This window comes from Dermacentor albipictus, chromosome 8 (genome assembly GCF_038994185.2).
Source record: "Dermacentor albipictus isolate Rhodes 1998 colony chromosome 8, USDA_Dalb.pri_finalv2, whole genome shotgun sequence".
In the NCBI taxonomy this organism is placed as follows: Eukaryota; Metazoa; Arthropoda; class Arachnida; order Ixodida; family Ixodidae; genus Dermacentor; species Dermacentor albipictus.
Window position 1 is genome coordinate 43,867,446 of NC_091828.1, and position 23,206 is coordinate 43,890,651.

A 23,206-nucleotide genomic window follows, 5' to 3' on the forward strand; every position below is an offset into this window, starting at 1 on the left:
TACCCCCTAAAAGAACTGACCCGCATTGCCTGCAACTTACTCTGGGTTCTCGTTGAAGAGCTTCATCTGCTCCTGCCTGTCCTCCACCCTCGTTGTCCCGTCGAGGCGACAGAACTTGAACCGCCGCATGACGCAGTAGTCCTCGAGGATGTCCAACACGCGACACATTTGCGAAAATATCAGCACCTGCGCGAGTGCAAAACACGATGCAACCATGCAGGCGGGCCCGGCAAGACTGTGCACCTGAGAAATGCACGAAATAGGGAGAAAGCACTACACAGCAACTACCAATTCATTACTCAAGCAAACTTTTAACTTTTGCCTTTCCCATCTGTCTTATTTCTGACAACTTTAACGAAAAAGAAAAAAAAAAAAACTGGCCCACCGTCCACTGGCTTCCATTACTCTGAGGCACATAGTTCTCTACAAAACTGCAAACGTTCGGCTACCAGGGGAAGTGCGTTTCGCGCAGAGATGCACGTCTGAATTAAAGCAACAGGTTTGATGAAACACAAGCGGTATATAATGGCAGCACACAGCAACTGGACACTTCTCCCTTGGTGAGCCATCGGAAGCAAGGGGGAGACAGTGGTGCAACCCCTGGCAGTACTCACAGCTCCACCAACTCCCCTTCCCCACGTAGGCCCACACCGTCCCACTCCAGAGACACAGCACAACAGGAATGATGGGTGGGTATACATTTTTCATGCTTGGTGGCTTTAGACGTTCTTGTGGCATTGTTTTGTTATGCTCCACCTTTCTGCATTAAAAAAAAAATTATGGGGTTTTACGTGCTAAAACCACGACCTCACTATGAAGCACGCCACAGTGAGGGCCCTTGGAAATTTGGACCACCTGGAGTTTTTTAACGTTCACCTAAATCAAAGTACACGGGCGTACCCGCATTTCGCCCCCATCGAAATGTGGCCACTGTGGCCAGGATTCGATCCTACGACTTCGTGCTTAGTAGCCCAACACCATAGCCACTACACAACCACGGTGGATCTTTCTGTATTTCCAAGCAATCATATGTTTTCAAACACAGCAAGGCAACACGACTGTGCATATGCCGAATCGTTGCAAATTGTTGCGGTTATAATGCAATATGCCATTGAAAACGATCAATTTGCAAGGTGACAAAGCCGTTTGAAGACTGAAAAACAAAGCTCGTGCAAATCCACATCCCACCCACCATTCCCATGCTGGCTGAACTGCCGCACTCTGGCCAGAGATTCCTCAGACAATTTTCGTGGGACACACTGTGCTTGAATCAGCGTACCTTGTGGCCCCGGCGCTTGAGCTCGCGAAGCATGCAGTCCAGAAGCCGGAGCTTGCCACAGGCCTGGACCAGGTGCTCGCCGTTGGTGCCGTCGTCCTCCTCGCACAGCCCACGGAAGAGATACGGGTGGTTGCACACCTTCCGCAGGTCCATCAGTGGGTTTTTGCTCCGGCGAAGCTGCTCGTACGGGTCACGGGCTTCGTCCTTGGACGACGCTGAACTGTCTCCCAGAAATTGCAGAAACACATGATAAATATGATGCTCACTACAGCACCAAGCAATTTCATGCAAGCAATTTCGTGCAACTTTCTGCATAGGCGCAGAATGCATGCAGTTGATGCCAGGCGGCAGCCAGCTAGTACAGGTCCCGATAGGAAGTCACGTGAGCTGGGATCCCAGGACAACAAGAAGCTGCCCAAAGTTTGCAAAATCGAACACCAGTACAGCTGGCCAAATGTAAACATGCTATCAGCATGACAGCACACGCTCGGCGTAGTCGGCCCATTTAGGCGTTGCCAGCTTGAAAATATATAGTTGCACGCAGGGATACGATTAGTACTTTCATCAGATTTCGCGCGACTCGGCACAGCTGCACAGCGCGACAGATCAACGCCTTTCGAAACGTCCGCCGCTAAGACGGCGAAGTAACACGTACGTGATTGCATCCCCGAAAGCGATCGCTCGAGGATCTTAGAAATCACGTTGCCCGCCGCCGACATTGATGAGTTGGCGTTGTGTCATCATTTGACAAGACATGAAAAAGCAAGATATTGGATACCTCTTATAGCACGCATAAAATTTTATGCCGACTTGCTTGATCTTCGATTTCAGAAAGTTTGTTTCGGCTGATGGTGCTTCTCATTTTGACCCTAAGGAGCTGGGGATGCGGCTGGCACATGGAAATGCATGCCGCTTGTGACCAGTGAAATGTTCCTTATGAAAAATGGCCACGATCATGAAAACTAATGCATGTGTGCCTATTACTCAACCAGTGCATTTTTAGCTTCAGCGGCCTGCAGTTCGAACACATAATGGTTTCGAGCTGCCACCCAAGCATACGACAGAGAGAACACGGGCTAGCTACAACACCTTCACTAACTGCAAAAACAGGATATCGCCGCATACATACGCGAGATATGTGAAAAGGAACACAACCAGAGAAAGACGAACCGAATATGCACCGCAATGTATGTGAATGAGCTTCTACACCTTGCACAGAACACGATGCAGATAACATGCAAGCAAGATAGCGCGGCACGCTTATCACCGCCGGGAAGAAGCCTTCACGGGACACGCACACATACACACACAAAAGCTTCAAACAGTTCACCGGCACTCGTATCACACCGCCTCGCAATGCGGAACGGTGCGTGAGCACCTAAAAAGATAACGCTAGAAGTAAGGAAATCCGAAGATGGCCGTAGACAGTTGGCTGAGCGAGGTAAATTTAAATCCTCAAGCACCCGCGTTGCACCCTGTGAAGTCCCCGCAAAGATCGCAGCAAGCGCCCATCTCCTCTTTTAGTCGTCTGCTAGCCAGAGAACTTCCAGAGAGCAGCCAGACCAAAACCATCCTGGCAGGTTCGGATGGCCCGCGTGTAGCCAGAACCGTCCAGCCCGAGAAAAACGAACGCCCGGCGGAAGTGCCTGACACGGTGGACAGAGTAACCCGAGAAAAACGAAGACGCTCTGGCTGGCTCTGGCAGCCTGCAGGCAGCCAGAAGTGGAAAATCGAAGAGGCCCATGAGCGCGCACCTTCCAATCTCGGAGGCTATAGAGCGGGCCGCCGGAAGCCAAGCTGGTGGAATATCCAACATGGTGGCCCCCAAGATCGCATAGTGTGGCTCAAAACCAGAAGTCCGGAAAATCGCACTTTTAAGCCAAAATTCGTCTGAAAAATTGGTTGGCGAAATGCATTCGCTTTGTAGGAACCCCAACAGTGCATTTATAAAGTCCGGAATAACCACCAAGTCCGGACTTTTAGAGTCCGAAAAATCGGTTGGCAACTGTAGTGAACATTCGAGTAATTTGATTCGCAAATCGAATATTTCAATTCTGTTCAACTTCAACTGTTCAATTTCAACTGTTCAATTTTTTAAATATTTGGTGCAGAGACCCTCGCAGTGTTGCCCATCGCCTGCGCCGCGGAGCCCCTCGTGCTCGATGCCACGTAAGCGGGCGCCCCACTTTGTTGTTTTCAGCGGAAAAGGAGCGCCACAGACGAGTACGTGCACGGACTCTGCGAGTGCTTCTGCCCCATCGCATACACTCCCCTGCATCAGCCCGATGCGGGGATCCAACGCAGAGTACCCGAACACCAAACGGCGATACATCGACCTCTGCCACCTCTGCCAGAGATTCCCGCCACTGTTGAGATTGACGATCCACTGCTTCCACCCACCTGATGCCGCTGTCGCGAGAGTTCTCCTCGTCGTCGTCGCTGTTGTGGGCGAAGATGTCGTCCTCTCCGGGAATGGTGTACTTGACTGGCTTTTTCCTCGAAGTGCGCCGTTCCCGGCCCACAGGCTTCACCTCCACTTCTTCGGCAACTTCGTCCTGCATTGCCATTGTCATTTATTATTTGATATGAATGCATGAACATTGGCCTAACCGGAATGCTTTTGAGCCAAGCTAAGACATGCAAACGGTTTCTCAGTATGAGTTGCATCACATTATCGTTGCATTTTCTGCATAGTGTCTAGAAACAATAGTTGTGCCTTGCCGTCTTCGTACACTTTTGCTCCGCCGTTTACCGTGGTTGAAGCCAAGGGAGTGATCTTTATCAGCTTTGATCTAGGGTTAAGATCGTTTCCATTGACCTTCGCAAAGACTGCCAATTTCCATTAACTGGCCAGGTTTTTGACAAATTGCCTGACAATTCCCCAACTTTTCCAGATGGACTGAAACTCCCTGACAATTCCAGGTTTCCCAGGTTGGTAGACACCCAGACTAAGCTCAGGATTGAAGGTGCCCCTTGCTATTGAGAGGCTGGCTTTCCTGCCATGCTTAGACGTCCAGTGGCTAAGCACGTTTACAGGCAACATTTCACCAGCAGCATAAATTATCGCAAAATTCAGCACAAAATCAGACACTTTCTTAGATTAGACGGAAATAAACGCCATAGACCATGTTTGCTGCCACACAGCCAGCAATATATTCAATTTGTCTGGAATACCTAGTTTTCTAATCAGATATGAATATTAAGAATATCATTTTTTAATGTATTCACAAACCTATAGAATATATCAACACTGCAGGCCAAGAGCCAACAGTGACGTTTTTGTGGATAGCTCATGCAGTGACAACTGACAAACTGATGGGCGAAATGGTTAAAATGGGGCTTTCAATATGATGACCTTTCAGAATAACAAACAATTTGCCATGGTGTCCCGAAGTTTGTTTTACCAAGATTTCACTGTACTGCCTTTGAAGGTTCCGTTAATTCAGCCCTGATGGGAGCGACAAAACTGGTTGAATGATGCGGTGGCTCAAATTAAACAAAAAACAGAAAAAATGCAGAAACGTGCCGTTGATTCATTTGGCAGTATTTGCCTTTAAGGGGACCCTAACCAGGCCACATAGCAAATTTTGTTTATGCACTGGAAGTTGTTATGCGCCCTCTAAGGAGTGTAATTTTTCAAATTAGTTCATTAATAGCACAGATAGAAATGTTTGAAGTGCCGTGAACCCATGATTTCAGAAGGCACAGACAGTCTCTCCACTTGCCTGTGTCTACCTTTAATTGCAACTAAACAAAAGTTACAATAAAGTGTATGGGGCACTCCAACGCTTTCCAGGAATTTTTAAAGGTGTTAGAGGTTTTCGACCATCACTTACCATAAAAAAAAATGACAAGTGAAAAATGTCATGTCGGGCCACATTCAAGAAAAGCTAAACGCATACACACACGCAAAAAGAAAATGTCGACGAAGAGATGTAGGTACCTTAGTTTCAGCTGCGGCCTCAAACGCACGGTCCATGCAGATCTTGTAAATCTTCTCCTGAAGCGGGCTCAGCTGTGCATACACCAGTAGCTCCGTCTTGCGCGGCAGCTCGAGCACAACGTCATCCTGGGAGAGGTCAGCAGAAAAAAATGTTGGGATCACCTCTGGCCAGTTCACGTTTCGATACAGAGCTGGAAGATCTGAAGTCAAAGTAAACCGCCGGCACAATCGCAACACAAGGGACAGTGCGGCAGGACGAGGTGCACCATTTGTCCAAAAAACAAGGTGTGCAAGACGGGGAAGCTGGACAGCCTGTTCAACGATTCAGCCGACAGTTTATCGTGGCTAATAGAGGTGCGCAAATATTCAGAAAATTAAATATAATGAATCAGATACAGTTTAACATCAACATAATAAAGTACTTGTATCGAAAAACTTCATGAAATCGCAAATTTTGTTAATGCGAGGTTTTTTAAGTTTCAGCAGTACAAACAACTTCACAAATTCCCAGGTTGACAGCATCTTGCTAGTAAGCACTCGCAAACAAACTGCAATGTCGGGCAATAATAGCGCGGTTATGAGCGCCAGCGCGTGCCACAGGTCACACCAAGAGCACTGCAGTGACGGAGTTCACGGCATACAAAATTTGCCTGCGTTGCATCGTACGGCACCGTAAATCTTGGCTGCCATGGCTGACCGCGCTTAGTGCCCGCAGCCATCATCAGATGAAACCCACAAATTAGAAAACAAAAGTGTGGCAAAATAAATATTTGTCCTGAGCAAAAAAAAAAAAAAAAACAGAAAATCTCAGTTTTGCCAGGAAGGCGCAGGTATGCACGTTTCCAATAAACCTTTATTTGAAAGGCAGCACTCGCATCGTCCCTACATTTCCTACTTCTCATCTTTGCTGTGCTTCACATCACGTCCACTGTGCAAGCAACCAAAGCAGAGGTCACTGACCTTGGTCCGTCGGAGCAGGAAGGGCTTCAGGATCTCCTGCATGGTGGACACAATGTGGTCAGACTCCTCGCGCTGGATAAACTGTGCCGCCTCGTCATTGGCCCCCGATAACGCCCCCAGGTCAAACCAGGACTCAAACCTGTGCAGGAAAGCCCAAGGGTTGAACGAAAAATGGTTATCAAAGGCACAAGCAACACAATGTGCAAAATATACACACAACACGGAAAACTTGAGCATCGGAGTCTGGCACGAGCATGCATGAACACAGCATCTACCCCCACAACATGTCAAACTTCCTCGATTCCACAGCACATATTCCATGTGGAACGAGTCCTCGTATCTCAGCTAGCTAAAATCATTGTATCCAAGGATCGACAAATGCCCTTTTGTATGTCTGCCCTTCTGTGTATTGTGTCCGCTGCGCCCAAGTAGGTGCGTGGCACATCGGTGTTTTACATTTCGCCCCCATCGTAATGTGGCTGCCGCAGCCAGCATTTGATCCCGCACCTTCAGTTTTAGCCTCAGTGCCGAACTAAAAGCTTGAAAACTCAAGAAATTAAGAAGACAGCGCTACTGCTTCCCTAGGAGTGAAGCTGTTATACTTTTATCTTTTATACAGGAATTGACTGCATTTGTACGCCCCCACTTCAAACAGCCGACCGAGCCGATGCGACTGTTGACACAGTTTGCGAGGCAAGGCAAAGCAAGGCGAGCACTGACACGTGCAGGTCGTGGAAGATCTCGGGTATGAGGAAGTGCAGCAGGGCCCACAGCTCGGTGAGGCTGTTCTGCAGCGGGGTGCCCGTCAGCAGGAGCCGGTTGGAGGCCCGGTACTGGCTCAGCTCCCGCACCAGCCGGCATCGGAAGTTCTTGAGCCGGTGCGCCTCGTCCACCACCAGCAGGAGCCAGTCAAGGGGTGCCAGCCGGGCCCGGTCGCGCATGGCCACCTCATAAGAGGTCACTACCACCGTCGTGCGGCGAAGCTTTTGTGGCGTCTGCATTGTGAGAGGTGGTCATTGGCACTGCATCTTTATGTAACCATGTCAATCGATTGAAATTAAATTCTGGGGTTTCACATGCCAAAAACAACAATCCGATTACGATGCACAACCGTAGCGGAGGACTCCAGATTAATTTCGACCACCTGCTGCTCTTTAGCACGCACCTAAATCTAAGTGCACGGGCATTTTTGCATATCAGCACAATCGCAATGCGACCACCGTTGTGTGGCCAAGAGTGAAAATGTGAACTCGAGCTCGGAAGCCCAACACCACAGCCACTTAGCTACTGTGGCGGGCAACAAATAGTCTAACCAACTTGCAGTAGAATCTCAGCAATACAAGCACATCTATATCACTTTCGGGATGTTCCAAATTCTTCAAAAGTCCCTGCCCCAATTCATTAGCTTGCAACACTCCAAATTTCAAATGTCGTGAACTGCTTTTCCCGCCGCCTTGTAAGCCCTTGCAGAGGCGGGGTTGAGGGCCCCAAGCCGGTAGCGCCAGACACTGCATGCCTGTTGCTAGGTCAGCAGAGCGACCGCACCGATGTGAAGTTGCATTCCTGTTGCCAGGGCAACCTATGTCGCTTTGCCTCACCCCTACTGGTAGCATTTATTAGACACATTTTCTATGTGCTGGCACTGCCGTGCAGTGTTCGGGCCCGTCTGAAGAAGGGCACCTTGTTGCGGCTCCCATTAAAAGCAGATGATCAGTGGGATGTCACCGATTGCAAAGCCTTTTCTTGTATTTTGCCAACCCTGGTGCAAGTTTGCATACATCACAAACAAACCCTTCTTGGATATTTGCACCACAGCAGTGTTTGAGCCACACACATGGCCACATGTGCCGAGCAGGTCAGAAGACTTACTTGGCCAGCACGAATGTACAGTTGAGCCTGCTTATAACGAACCCGAGCGTCACGCGGAATTCGTTCATTCTATCCAGAAGTTCGTAGTATGTGGGCCACATACAAAAATTGACATCAATCAACACAAAAATTTATTGAGAAAAAAAATCGGTGATCGTTGTCTGCCTCGTCAGAGCACACCCAATGACGGCGGTTTCAAGCTTGTTCAAAGCTGCGATGTGTTCGTCACCCAAGGCCTTAAAATACACAAGATTTCTAAGTGCCTCAATATGGCTCATTGCTGTGGTCGCGCTTACGGGTGCTGGCTCCGACGGATCGCTGTCGTCGTCCGATGCTTCGGCGTCGCTTGATGCCCGCACTTCCCGGACGGCGGTCTCGTCGCAGAACGACTCCGCAACTTCAGCAGCGTCGTCCACATCAACAAAATCTTGCCAATCAAGATCGCAGCCTGCAAGGTTAGCGTCAACAACGCGTCGCCACAAGTCATCGTCAGGCTGGCTTTGTTCAGTGTCTTCAATGCCTGCTTCAGGTGCGTCAGCGAAGCCGGCCTTGCGAAAACAATTCCGGATGCATTCGGGTGTCACTTCCATCCACGCCGCTTTGATCATTTCTATCGCCGAGTACAGCGAGACCTGCAGAGGCACATTGGCAGCGGGGCGATCAACTGCAATCAGCATCCGCTGCACAACACGGCGCCTGTAGGCCGCTTTAAACGACCGTATTACACCCATGTCCAGCGGTTGCGCTTTTGAAGTTACATTTGGCGGCAGAAAAAGCAACTCAACTGCCGATAAGACAGCTTGGACATGGTGGGCGGTACAGTTGTCGAGAATCAGAAGAACTTTGCGCCCTTTCTTCGCCATGCTGCTGTCAAAGTCAATAAGCCATTCCACGAACAACTCGCGTGTCATCCACGACTTCGAGTTATGCCTGTAACGCACTGGTACATATGTGCGGAAGCAACGTGGCCTCTTTGATTTACCGATGACAAATGGCAAGCATCGATCGCTTCCATCCATGTTGGTGCACAAAAGCACAGTTATGCGAACTTTGCTGTGCTTGCCGCCAGCACATTTGTCACCCTTCATAGCGTGCGTTTTGCCAGGCAGCATTTGATAGAACAGCGCCGTTTCATCGGCGTTATAGACATCCCTTTCAGCATAACTTGATACACGGGCCAAGTTTTTAGACATCCATGTGTTGATGTCTTCGTCGCTTACCGATGCCGATTCGCCGTTGATGGTCTTGAAAATAATTCCGTGGCGGAGCTTGAAGCGATGGAGCCAGCCATTGCCAGGAGAAGAATCTGGGAAGTCCAGGAGGAACGCTAAGTCTTTTGCTTTGGACAACATCAGCGCCCCGCTGATGGGAACATTTCGTGCTCGAGTATCAAGGAACCACTTTAGAAGCGTGTCTTCAACGTCTGCATATGTGGCTTTCCGTAGGCGCTTCCTCGTCGCGGAGTCCGTGGCGGCACTCTTGTAGATTTTGTCCTTCTCTTTTAGTATCGTGGATATTGTCGATTTCGACAAACCATACTTTTTCACCAGTTCGTGGTTTTTCGCGCCTTGGGAAAGGTCTTTCAAGATCAACAGTTTCGTGGCCAAGTCCAAAGCTTTTCGCTTCACTGTCGAATTAGACGCCGGCGAATCTGCCATCTCGGATAGACACGGGAGCACACCAGTACGAAACAACGCCGACAACGCTAGCACAACCACACAACCACAAGCAAGACAGTCCCGCAGTCATGTGAGGTGTGACGCGCGGTGTTAAGAGGGGGAGGAAAAAAGAGGCGGTACAAAAGCACGTGATCACCTGCTACATTGTCAATTGGTGGAAAACTTCGCCGCTGCCCTGACGTCGACGATGGCGAGTGGAGTCCCGTGGCGAATGAGCTGTCACTTCCAGGCTTCCCTTCGACTTGCGTGTTCACGTTGCTCATGCGTGCTGGGCCGGCTTTTTTTTTTTTTCTCTCTGGTTATCGCGGCGATTCCCTCGCCGCATCGCCGCTCCTCCGTGCCTCCAGCGAGACGCCGCGGGAAAGCCAATTCTCGGAGCGTGCACAGCACAGGGTCGGCGGATCTCGCCACGTGGAAAGTGGTCCGCGACACCAAGGCGTTCGCTGTAGCCAATCGGCTAGGCTCGCGGGCGTTCGTTGTAGCTGAGACCGAGCGCCATAGCCTAAACGTATATTTTGACGGTCACGCCGGACTTGTTCGTGATAAGCGAGCGTTCGTCTTAAGTGGGGCCGTTATAAGTGGGCTCGACTGTAGTTCCCTTAAGCACCAACCATTGCAACCTAGGTATGCCAAGGACAGGACCTCATTATAACAAGCTCACATTCGAAACAGAATTACCTTCATTCGTCAAGATATTGCACTAAAAACACTGACGAAAACAGTATTTGAAACGTGTCGCATAGTTCTTGAAATGCTTGATTCAACTTGTGTGGGTAGTTTGAACACGTGTAATTTCATTTAGTAAAACGAGCTGGAAGAAGACGGCCGGGTGTTTGCTTTAGGTAACAGTATGTCAACATGCAGCAGGTTCACTTCTTTCATTGCATTTCCACAATGGTTTACACGTCAGGCATATTTTCTAGTGGCAGCATGAATTCCAAGTACTACTCTGCCAGCCATAATATGGTCGATGTTCTCACATCTGGTGTTCCTGCAGAGCTGTCGCATTGAGAGCAAGGTCTGTAAGCTTAACAGAACTCACTGAGGAATTTAGAAGTCCCAGTCTGTTTTAAAGTTGTAAAGGCTTTTCACGATTCTGAAGACGCCAAGAAATGAGCCAAAATAAAACTTCTACTGGACAAAATCAGCTGGTGCCCAAAGGGGGATAAAGCCACAACTCACTAGCGCGTGCCTCTCCTCCATGGGTCCGTGGTAGAGCACCACCGAGAGCGATGGAGTGAAGCGCTGGAGCTCGCTCAGCCAGTTAGGCAGGGTGGACAGTGGCGCCACCACAAGGTAAGGGCCCGGCAGACCGCTCTCGACGAGCGACGAGATCAGGGCAATCACCTGGATGGTCTTGCCCAGGCCCATCTCGTCCGCCAGGATGCCGTTGACACCATTCTCGTACAGGACCTGGTTACGTACGAGCGACAGATACTACTCTGAATACCATACTTGTGCTATTCTTGCCATTCTAACACACATTTTTTCCAAAGAAGTTTGCTGAGATATGACATGCATGTTAGAATAAAGCATGAATTACATCAGGTGGTGTCAAAAGGTACACATGCAATAATACACGTGTGCAACCACCATCTCCTGGCACAGCATTGGCACTGATACACCTAACAGTTGTACTGACAGGCCTTCAGAGCTATGCTGGAAGTGCCCGTGGCGATTTGAGCCCTTCGAGGCAGTAAAAGCAATCCATTAATCTTTTTCTGACCGCTCGCTATTTCGGACGTTTTCTCTGTCCTTAGGGACAAAAACTCTAACGTTGACTGTATACGTTCAGAGAACTGTCTGAATTTATATGGCAAGGCTTCGATTCTGCTCAAGCACCAAAAAATCTTAACAATTTTTTTTCCCACTGAACAGCAGCACATACTAGGAGGCACTTATTTACCAAAGCTGGCATCAAAGAGGGTCACTGAAGAGCAGCACATAAGCAGTGGCACGCACCCAGTAACACAAGTTGGTGTGAAATGGATTAACCGATGACCCAAGTGACCCAAGAATAACTGGCAGTTGGTTTATAACTCGGTTCCCTCAGTACAGCAGTCTGATCTTCTACACATTAGACCACTGGCTTCCCAGTGACTCAAGTTCGCGGGAAAACAGACACAGACAAACAGGGCCCAAAATGCGAGCGAAGTACGCTAAGAATGCAAGTGGCATTAAAATTCACAGCGGACCCACCTTGAGCCACTGATATCCCTCGACCTGATAGGGTCTCATGACGCCCCCCGTGAAGAGGGTCGGCTGGCCCTCAGGGTTGTGGTGGCCATTTGATGGGCGGGAGGAAGATCCTTCCTGCGAGACGAGGCAAGAAAGCAAGTCACTTAGAGGTGGTTGTGCTATGTTTCAACGTCACACTCGAAAGAAGGCTTGATTGAAACTTGGATGCCCATGGATGGGAAGGGAGCAAGGCTGGAAAAGCATTCCGAGAATCAATCCATCAAAATTTCATTTATCTGAAGGACAGTAAGGGGGTAATGGGAAAAAAGGTACAAAAGCTACAACTTGACAATGCCCTCCTCCTTCTGGAATGTGATCGCAACAGGAGCAGCATTTTTATGACGACGACAGCACGCCAATGATGACGACGACGAAGATGGCCTCTCACGATGACGGCCACAAAGTAGTGACGATGGAGGAAACGACGGCACCCACAGCTTGTTGCACCCACTGGGAATGTGCGCCCCATGTGCTTGCCACCCAAGAGAAAACAAAAAAGGGAACCCATGTGCTCAGCTGAAACGAGTCATTTGACCTCCCCCACAAGCACCGCTCTTGGAGGCCATGCTGTAATTAAATTATTGGCCATGCTGTAATTAAATTATTTCCACTGCAAAAGAAAGAGGTCTCGTGCTCCAAAGAGCAACTTTCAAGCCGTGCAAGCACCCAAGTTGAGATGGAGACAACAGTTTTCGAGACAAGCACCACTGCGGGTACCTGGCCAGGAAGCCAAGCGAGGAACTATGTGCTCCACTGCCAAATAACCTTAACAATTGGGACCGGCCTGTCAGTGAGCCCTTATGACGAATTTATGGCGTCCGAAATATTTCGTTACACACATCACTTTGTTGAAAAGGTCGTGCTCTACACACATCACAACAGAACTGGGATACAATTATTCCTTCGTTATGCACACCCTTTCATTGCAGAGGCGTGCGCTGTAGAGGTGCTCGACGGTACTAACTTGACGCAATGGGGTCAAACGAGGTGTAGCAATCCACAAGAACTAACCTGGGAAGAAGGTGGTGTAGCAGTTTCCAGGTCCAGCAGAGCCGACTTGGCCTTGGTCCCTGCCCGCCAAAAATGGGGGGAAAAGAGAATGAAATGGGTGCCCTCCCCCCCCTTTTTTTCATAACATTGTCAGCAGCACAACCTGACAAGGGCTGCTCCCTTCAGCCTATCTGAAATCGTTACACACATTTCCATTGTCTCTCTCTTCATTTGTATACATTAGGAAAGAAAAGCAGCCATCACTACACAGTATGGCTAGGTCACCTCACAACAACAACAACAACAACAACAACAACAACAACAACAACAACAACAACAATAATAATAATAATAATAATAATAATAATAATAATAATAACAACAACAACAACAACAACAACAATAATGATGATGATGATGATAATGATGATGATAATAATAATAATAATAATAATAACAATAATAACCTTGCCGTCCTGGCCCTGCGAATGTGCATGTGCAGAATCCAGCTGCTAAAAACCACCACAACTGCTGAAGGGGCATACACAATGCTTTATTGCTTTAGAGTAATGGTAGTGATGGTAATTTACAGTAACGGTAAGTTTGACAGCCTGCTGCCGCCCACAACGGTGCTGCAACATAGAAATCAGTTGCTAGGTTGGGTTCCTTTATACACGAAAGGCTAGGGATGTCAGTCCCCATGTCACAAGCTGCCGTCGGCACAACAGCTTGCACAACAGTAATCTTTGCCAGAAAATGTATACAAAGAGCACTACGTCCTTCGCATTATCAGGAGTGGTTCATCATCAATTAGGTGGTTTGGACGCTTGTTTTGTGCTTGTTTTTTATTGAAACGTATGCTGTTCTGTATGCTGTAGCCGTGATTCCAAAGAATGCATGCACTGTTTGATTAACCTTGCTGAGTGCTTGAAGCCTCTGCCTTACGGGGCTACGAGTCGCTGCTCCTGGCCTGCACCGCCACCAAGTTCACTGACCACCGAAAGGCTAACAGCTTCGCTTTAATAATAATAATAATAATCTTTATTACAAATAATCAATTTGTACATATAATTTTGATAGGTCTGCTGAAGCCTTCTGTGGGCTTGTATGGCAGAAACCTGGCAGTCAGGGCAATGCATTATGTACCTTATTGCTGACAAACTAAATATCAAACTTTAAAAAAAAAATGAAACAAACGTATCACAGGTTTTTCAGGTAAGCATGTCCAGTAAACAACACTTAATGTTCACACGAAAACACATAGCACACAAAAACCATTAAAACTTAGTGAACAAGGCATAATATGTTAACAAAGTTACAACCTATCGAGAAAAAAAAAAGAAAAAAGAAATAATAATAATAATAAATAAACCTGGGCTCAATGGTTACAGCTACTTGTGAAACATGATTACCAGTGCCACACACAAGCACAACAAACACCCAACTTGAACCAGTTTTTCTAAGCAAAATATGCTCTAAAATTTAACACAGCAATCACTGAACTCAAAGAGTGCAAAACTCCACTGTAGCACACCACTTTCATCACATTCTTTGCAGTACATGTAAACAATGCATGAGTTAAACAAAATGTGGGGTTTCTTGTTCCCACGGCAACTAACAGGCTACGAGAGGCACTGCAATAGGATGGAGGCCTCCATATTGATTTTGGCCGCCTGGGGTACTTAATTAAGGCCCAAGAAAAATAGAGCAGCCAGATTTTAATGATATTTAGAAACCAATCACCTTTTGACATAGCAATCGCATTGTGAAAGATTTACGAATTATTATTATTATTTCAAGTACTAGAATGGTGTACCGGATAAAGCACACTGGGCTACGTGGGATAAAAACATGATGGAGCTCCTCAAAGACACACAACATATTTTTTAACTTCTTAAAACAAAAATGCTTACAAGAAGGTCAACTCAACCTGTACACAGGTCCACTTAACTTTCTAGTGGCAAAATTAGTATTTTAGTGGCAATTATTGTGGTTACAGAGGTCCTCTTTCTGTTCAAGTTGACATGGCATTTGACTAAGGCAGATAATGGGGAAGGAGCGTGGTGTTTATTTACCAGACACAAACAATGGTAATGATTAGGGGGTGCGAATATTGTAAAATTTCGAATATTATCAAATGTATTTTTTAATCTTCATATTCGACTCGAAACAAATCGAATATACTGCTGGCTGCATATTCACGAACATGGTCTTTAGCGTTTGTTTCTATCTAATCACAGAAAGTGTCTGTTTTTGTGCTGAATTTAGCGATAATTTCATGCTGCTGGCGAAATTTCGCCTGAAAAACACGCCTAGCCACTAGACGTCTCAGCATTGCAGAAAAGCCAGCCTCCCATCAGAAAGGGTGGCGTGGTTACGATCAGCGAGGGTGCATTCTCTTGCAGGTTCCACCCCCCAATTCTGAGCTTATCACTCGACAGCAAATGCAATCAGTGACGGCTCGTACAGGGTCAAATGCCTCAGAGTCTACGGGAAACTGATGCGGTATAATAAGGCAGAGGTTAGCGAGAACAGACTAGTGGAAATTACTAACTTTCCCAAAGCTAACACAAGCCAAACACACAATCTTTTAGTGTAGCGGCTTACTAGCTTATATTTTTTTTTACCAATCACAATGTAATTGCAATGCTATTACATCATGTTAAAATGAATCAACTTGGTAATAAATGCTTGTGCTTATCATTCAATATTCAATGCTAAGCATTCGTATTCGATTTGCGTTACAATATATTTATATTCGCACACCCCTAGTACTAATTTAGGTTGCACAGGCAAAGACGTGCTGGATTTCCTGATGCATGCAGGCACACAAGACTAAAACATTCGGCATCTTCAATGGTGGGGGAAAAAATTCAACATAAATTTTTCCCTTTTTTGCGATAACCGTCAACTTCTTGAACTAACACCCTGTTACACTACGCTCTGTGACATCCGCAGAAACAGAGATTTCAGTTAGAATTTTCTTATCTATAATGGGATGTGGACCGCATCTGGTTCAGAGTATGGATCACTGAACTGTTTGAGAATTGGTCATCTTATTTAGCAGAGGAACATGCAACCTACAAGAGTACTGGGGTCTGAATATCGTTTTATGTTAGCTGTGATAATGGCACTTCATTATACGAAAACTATCCGAACACTATTCCATATTCAATTCACTTCTGGCACTATTCGATTTCTATTCGACTTGGCCCCAATAATCACTATTCACGCACCCCTATATATTTTGATGGCATCTGTTAGGGTATGGTTAATTGCTTATTGTTAAATGTGGACTGCACTGTGTTCTAAAGGAGGTAAAGATACCACTTGGAGTATCTTGAAATCCATGACGCCACATCGATATACTAGCACTGGGGTTTCTGCACCAAAAGACGAATAAAAAATTGCCCATCATTTTCTCTTTGAATAATCAACTTAGTATTGCAAAATTTACGAAGATAGTTCTCAAAGAATGCTCTGTCAATCAAAACTGATTTACTGCTGCTCTTTGTGTTGCTTTAAGTAGCACAATGGGTTAATGTGTGCTTGAAGCACAGTAAATGAGTGTTTTCTTTTTTTCCATTCCACACTTACTGGAATGTGAACACTGCAGCCAAGACCCAAACATGCAACCTTGTTCTCAACAGCTGAAGCAGCAAGGACATGTAACGAGCACCTCTTCGGAGTAAGGACTTGATTACCTTTGCCATTTGCTAGGTCCCGTATGAATTTGTTACCAGTAAATCATGTTACACTCATCTCACTGACCCCAGCCTAACCTACCCTGCGAATTGGGCGAAGCCTTCCTCTTGCGACTTGGTGTTTTCGGGGGCTCTGCGCTGCTCTGCTTCTTGGTCAACCTGCTGGAGGCTCGGCTTGGCTGTAAGGTGAAAAGTATGTCACAAACGAGTCCCACCACAAGAGAGCATGGCACACGCAGCACAGTAGTCATCGCCACACGTTTCATCACTTGCTGAAATACGTGTCAGGCCAATGTGTTTCAGGTGACAGAGTTTCCAACAATTACTAGACAGAACTCTGGCACTAGCAGACTACGGTAGCTGCAGGCAGAGTGGTCCAACCAGCATGGAAATGATGGTTAGTATGTGATTTGGCCGAAACTTAGTGCTTCTGGTATCAAATGGCTGCGTGACTTTGCAAACCGATCATACGCAACAAAATGTTGCGCTATAAATGCCACATTTCGCAGCGATTATGCATGTTCGCGGGCTCTTTTAGCCTTCTGCATTTAGAAAAGCAGGACTGCTTCGAAATTTGGGCCGACAGAGGCAAATGCAGCGCAGTACATAAAGCCAAAAGGATGTTTCAAACCACAAGCACGAACGTTAGACTAACCACCAATCCAATCGCAACTAAACAACAGCAGCAAACTATACCCCTCCAGTAATTTCAGTAAGAAACTCACTGTTACAGGCAATGTTGTCTGTTAGAATTGCATGGGAGGAACTTGGAGGAATATATTAAACTGGCTACCAGGAAGATCATGCGCTTGTTTTATCACATGCTTGGTTTCCATGGTTCTTGTAAACCAAGGCCTGCAGCATTTCCAGGCCCATTTCACATCTCAGTGTAGGATGTGGACCTCCTCCAGCGATCCCGTATCGCCCCTGTTGTGCAAGTGCCGGCTCACATCCTATGCCCGCAAACTTCCAGATCTCAGTAAGGTGGCTAACCGGGCCGAAAAATACTAAATTGTGGGTAAAAATACTAAAGACCACTTTAGTGCTCAAAATGCGGGCCACCTGTTAAAATAATTCACAGCATTTGTTCTATATGAAAGCTGTAAGCAGGCAGCCTCCACTATTCCCAAATGTTCGCTTCTGTGACGCAGACCATTTTAGCTGTAAAATTTATTTATGAAATATTCACGTAACGGCCCCCAAAAATATGCTTGCAGTCATAAATGGGTTTGCATCTCAAACAGGTATGCATCAGAATAGTGAAGTGGACTAAAAAAATTCAGCTCCGAAATTTGGTTGGCAACAGTATTTGTATTATCTTAATCGATTCTGCCCTAAGCTATATGCAAATAAAAAATCGTAAGGCCATTAGCGCCCTTACAATTGCAAACAAGCTCTAAAATCCAGGCATCTTTCAATAAAATCGTAAAAGCTGGCAACCATGATAATGATAATCTATAGTGCGTGAACTGCTCAAAAGCAACACGAAGATGAGAATGGGACAAGGACAAGCACTGTTAGTTCCAGTCAATTATTTAATGGTATGTATGCAAAAGTTATGTAGCAAGTATACAGAATGATATGAAAATACTGTGAGAATATGAACATTAAAATATAAACTGTACAATCACAATCACCTGCTGGGTGTGCTACCCCTTTCCAAAATAGCAGTTCTTTGTCGGACAGGGCCACCGGCATCTTGCTGATGAACATGCCCTCTTCCCTAGCAATTTGTGCTGCTTTGGTCTGATGCAAGTCTGGTCGTCCCTATACTTGTGACGTGGTGCAGTGACAGCAAATAACCGGACAGTGCCAAAACTGCGAGTTACGAATCTAGCTCTCTACAAAAGATTGTGCACAGGGGGCAATATTGTGCACAGAAATACAAACAACACTCAAAGCACAATAGCAGCAAGCACAATTGTCGGTCGTTGAAATGTGATCTCTGGGCCAAGTGCGTCAGCTACTTATACACGATTCACCATACAGCAAATCTGAGGAAACGATTCCTTTATACATGCACACAGAGTTACTCGTTCGAGCAAAGCACTGTGGCAATTACACCAAATGGGATTTTCACATTTGTAACGCACCACTCGGCCACGAAAACCAATCTGAAAAGCAATTATGTCTCTGAGCTCTCAAGTCACAGAAGGTTAAGGAGGGAAAAGTGATGCAAACCTGCTGTTGCTCCTCAGCAGAGGCTCCCTCTGGTGTCTTCTTGCCACGGCCATGTCGCTGCTGTTGGGCAGTCCTCTCTGTATTCTGCTTCTCAATGCGGTCAATGAGGAACTGCGAGTAGATGTTGGTGGCATGCAGTAGCTTCTTGAGCCGCTTGAGGCATGCCTCGCGATCCGCCGCCTGCTGCTCCTGCCGGCTCAGGGTACGCTGCACAGACAAGCGTGGAAAACATCGGGGTCAAGGTTCGCCTTCGTCACCAACAGCCCAGCCAACATCCGCACTCCCCTGCAGTCGCATATTACTTCCTTCACGAGGGAGGTAGTGGCAAATTCCTGTTCCAGCAAGCACAGAGCTTCCTGCAAAAATAACTAGAGAGCATTTTGGCTTTGCGATCATTCAGGTACCATAGGAATGATGGTTAGTACATGGGTTTGCCCAAGCTTTTCACTTGAGACTCGGAACGTTGACACATTTCTGGCACTGCAAATGATTTCGGCACATACAGTTCGCAAGAGATCCGTTGTGTTACTCTGAGAAAGCTGGTCACTGGATTTGGATACCACCTGTTACGCTTGATTTTTCCAAGCTTGCAAACACTCATTGTTTTCTAAACATCTAAACACAAGGTCTGCACATATGCCCATTAGCATTGCAAAGTTTTGCATTTATAGCGTGTTATTTTCTCCAGTATGTTGACTCTGCAAAGTCAGCAGGCCGTATGAAGCAAGAAAAACTAAGCTCAGGCAAAACCACATATTGCCAACTATTCCCATGCTGGCTGCCCTGCCCTGCATGCAACCCCCATAGATACTAGTGCCAAAATTACCCCTAGTGATTCTTGCAGGCAACTCCGTGCTGGCAAGGTAGGGTCTGTCCGAAGCTCAGAGGCCTCGCTAATTTGGTTGCACCTGAACTAGCATGGCCACACCGGACGAGCTACAAATTCTCTTACACCTCCCTTAGACGAGATCAAACAACAGGAGCTTCAGGCAATTTCCAACAGGATCTTCAGGCAACAAACTAAGCATTGTGCTCTTGTACATGCGTCCTCAACAAAGGAGATGTTTACCAATTTTTTCTGGAACTTTGCAACAGTTATGCGGGATGTTCTCTTTCTTTCTTTTTTTTTTTCAACAGCTCACCCCATATTTATTAAAGATCAGCTGTTGCAGGTAGTGCAGTTCTATCACACCAGCAGCTAGGTTCCATCAAGAGATGGACATTGTGTGCATAAAAAAATTTCTACGTGGCTTTATAAGGAAAAAGCAAACTTAATTATCCTTTACATTCATCGCTTTCATGCAAGCATTACAATTACGGATTGAAGCCCAGCAGTACTAATGAGACATCCTTAGACTAGACCAATTTTGAAAGAGACTTCGATAAGGTATGCCAGATTTGGCATCAATAGTGTGCCGAGACAGGAAAGCACAGCCTTCGTGGAAAGCATCTACTACACGCCTTCACCATATGCGTCCTTCGGCTGTGCACTGCAGTTCCTGTGGCACTCTTCAACACTACAGACATCTAGAAGATGTGTACAATTCTCTTCATTCCTCGAGATGCTGGACCTTCTCACTTAACACAGGAGCTCCCCTAAGCATAAGGGATTGCCGTTAGGCTGGCTGGTGTTCCATTTTAAAAGGGGAAACAGCACGCAAGACAAGGACAGTGGTTGCAGGCAACGTAGCACATACAAGGTCTGTTCTGAAAGTAGTAGGACTCTTTTTAAAAATTTTGTTCAAGAGAATAGTACAAACAATTAGAATTTTTCAACGTAGCACCCTTCCGCATCTACACACTGCTGCCAAAGATTTTTCCAGTTTTCATACGCCTCCAGGAACATCTGGACCGAAATGCTGTTTAGCTCCTTCATCATGGCCTGTTGAACCGCCTCTACCGATCTGTGATGCTTCCCCTTGAGTGTCAATTTTATTCTCGGGAATAGAAAAAAGTCTGGTGGGGCCAAGTTGGGGCTGCAGGGGGGCTGAGGCAGCATTGCCACCTTATGCTGGGCAAGATACTCCACTATGCGGAATGCTGTGTGGCTCGGCACGTTGTCATGGTGCAGCCGCCAATTCTTGGCGATGGCTGGGCAGACACGAACAATGCATTTTCACAGTCTTTTTGAGGACTGCCACATAAAAAACTGCATTAACTGTTTGTCTGGGTCATACGAACTCTTTGCGGATGACTCCATGCCGATCAAGAAAGCAAATGAGCATGGACTTTTGTTTGGATTTGCTCATTCGTGCTTTCTTGGCATGGGGAAGGAGGGGTGTGCCATTCTGAGCTCTGCTGCTTGCTCTCGTCCCACACACCCACATCTCGTCATCGGTCACTACATTATCCAAAAAGTCGGGGCCCTCGTTCACATGTTGAAGAAGATCCTGGCAGATCGCTTTCCGGTTGGCCTTTTGCTCCTCCGACAACACTCGCGGCGCAAACTTCGCGGACACTTTCCTCATGGCTAAGTTTTCTGTCACGATCTCAAAAACTTGGATTTGAGGAATGCTCAAGTCATCAGCAGTCATTCTGATATTCATCCTACGATCACTGCTCAGTAAATTTTCCAATCGCGATACATTTTCGTTGTTCTTGCTGCTCGAAGGGCGTCCGGAGTGGTCGTTGTCTTCAACTCTTTCCCTACCTTTTTGGAACAGCTTGTGCAACTCAAAAACACCTGATCTACCCATGGCAGCCTCACCGTAGGCCTCCTCAACCATGTCTCGAGTCTCTTTGCCTATTTTACCAAGCTTTACACAAAATTTGATCGCATATCGCTGATCCAGGAAACACTGCACAACTCTCCGTGACGAGGCGTTTTGACAGGGGTTCACAGTACAAATGACCTGCACTCTTCAACGGCCAAGAGCAGACTACCGATTTTTCCCAGCGTTCCCAATATCCCCCTTCACCGATCCCGAACGCGCAGACCACCTCTCATCTGCCCGTTTGCCCAGAAACAAAACCAGTCCTACTACTTTCAGAACAGACCCTGTATGTCTTTTGACAAATGCTGTACAGATGAGTGCAAAAGATTACGGACCACAGTCGCTACTGAATTTCTTTCTTCTTCTCAGCCTAGGTATAAAGGCTGAAATTATGTGTACTGCCCACGTGCACTTGCTTGACCAGTGCCATGCTTTTTACAAGGTCATGTTGCACAGCTTTGCTAGACATTTTTTTTTTGTCTATGCCATGGTCTTTCGACCTTTGCACTTGATGGTACATACTTAGAGTGCTCAGGTGATTACAATTCTTCCCCGTCACAGTAAGATCACGATCTGGATACCAGCATCGATTCAATGGCACAGGGAATGCCGAATGTTTGTGTTCCCTCGTTTATTACCAGTGAACCAGTGCAAGTCATCAGTGACTACTAGTGACTTTTATTTTTGTACTGTGAAGGGCTATCTGAAAAGCACACCTTCCCTCTTAAGTGCTCTTACCTAAATACAAGTAAAAGGAGAATTCGTTTTTCTGGGCAATCACAGCACCAAATTTGACAGGGTTTGTTGCATTTAAAAGAAAAACTTAAAACCTAGTGTCTGTTGGTTTTAAATTTTCGATTTAGGTCATCAATTTCTTATTAAAAATTTGCAAAAATAAATAATTTTCAGAAAACGAAACTATCAAGTTTATGACACTAATTCAGCAAGGAAAAATGATATCACAATTCTGTGAATCGTATCTGATAGTACATCTAAAGCGGACAAAATTGATATGTTACACATGGATCTAAAGATATTCAATAATATAGAAATACAACTTTTGCAGAATCCTTGTACACAAGGTAATGGATTCACGCAAGATATAAATTGACATATAGAATTTGTCCACTTTGAATGATCTAATGGATGCCGTTTACAAAACGCAACATCAGTTCTTGATGCAGAGCTGTTGATTTGTAAACATTGTGCTTCTATTTTCCTTTTTTTTTTGAAACTTCCAAACTTTTGAAAATCTCGAACAAAATTCAGGCCCTAAATCTAAATTCCGCTTCCAACAGTCACTATAATTTAACTTTCGCTCTCAAATGCAAGAAATTTTGTTAAAATCGGTCCAGTTGTTAACTCAGAAAAACGTCTTTACGTTTTACATGTATTTGAAAAGGCCGTGTCGGAGTTGGGCCCGAGCTAAAGCTTCCTCTTAAAAGGCAACACACTAACTTTCTCCAACACAAAAGGGCAGCGCCCCTTCGAACCTATGCACACATATCACTTAAAAAAAAAATCGAAATGTTTCAGATAGGAACATCAGAAACCACTTGTCGGAGCTCCTCCTCTCCCATTTTTGAACTAAGGTTTTATTGTTTTAACGTCTAGGAAAAAAGCCAGTCACATGGGCAATACACATTGCA

The 23,206-nt window shown here is 46.2% G+C and overlaps 1 protein-coding gene across 2 annotated transcripts in view; it reads right to left on the reverse strand.

Moving 5' to 3' along the window:
- The window catches only part of LOC139048739 (lymphoid-specific helicase-like), a 49,383-nt gene that overhangs the window by 24,899 nt on the left and 1,278 nt on the right, over positions 1-23,206 (reverse strand). Inside the window, exons 2-12 of one of the 2 annotated variants that reach the window (XM_070523289.1) lie at positions 18,844-19,050; positions 16,745-16,841; positions 12,980-13,038; positions 11,930-12,043; positions 10,913-11,143; positions 6,903-7,177; positions 6,183-6,321; positions 5,223-5,348; positions 3,680-3,834; positions 1,280-1,499; positions 41-186 (exon numbers count right to left, since the gene is read on the reverse strand). In XM_070523289.1, the coding sequence (XP_070379390.1) occupies positions 41-186; positions 1,280-1,499; positions 3,680-3,834; positions 5,223-5,348; positions 6,183-6,321; positions 6,903-7,177; positions 10,913-11,143; positions 11,930-12,043; positions 12,980-13,038; positions 16,745-16,841; positions 18,844-19,050 (1,769 nt within the window). Of the gene's footprint in view, positions 1-40; positions 187-1,279; positions 1,500-3,679; positions 3,835-5,222; positions 5,349-6,182; positions 6,322-6,902; positions 7,178-8,347; positions 9,419-10,912; positions 11,144-11,929; positions 12,044-12,979; positions 13,039-16,744; positions 16,842-18,843; positions 19,051-23,206 lie in introns of those variants that run through there. The other variant, XM_070523288.1, reaches the window with a different exon arrangement.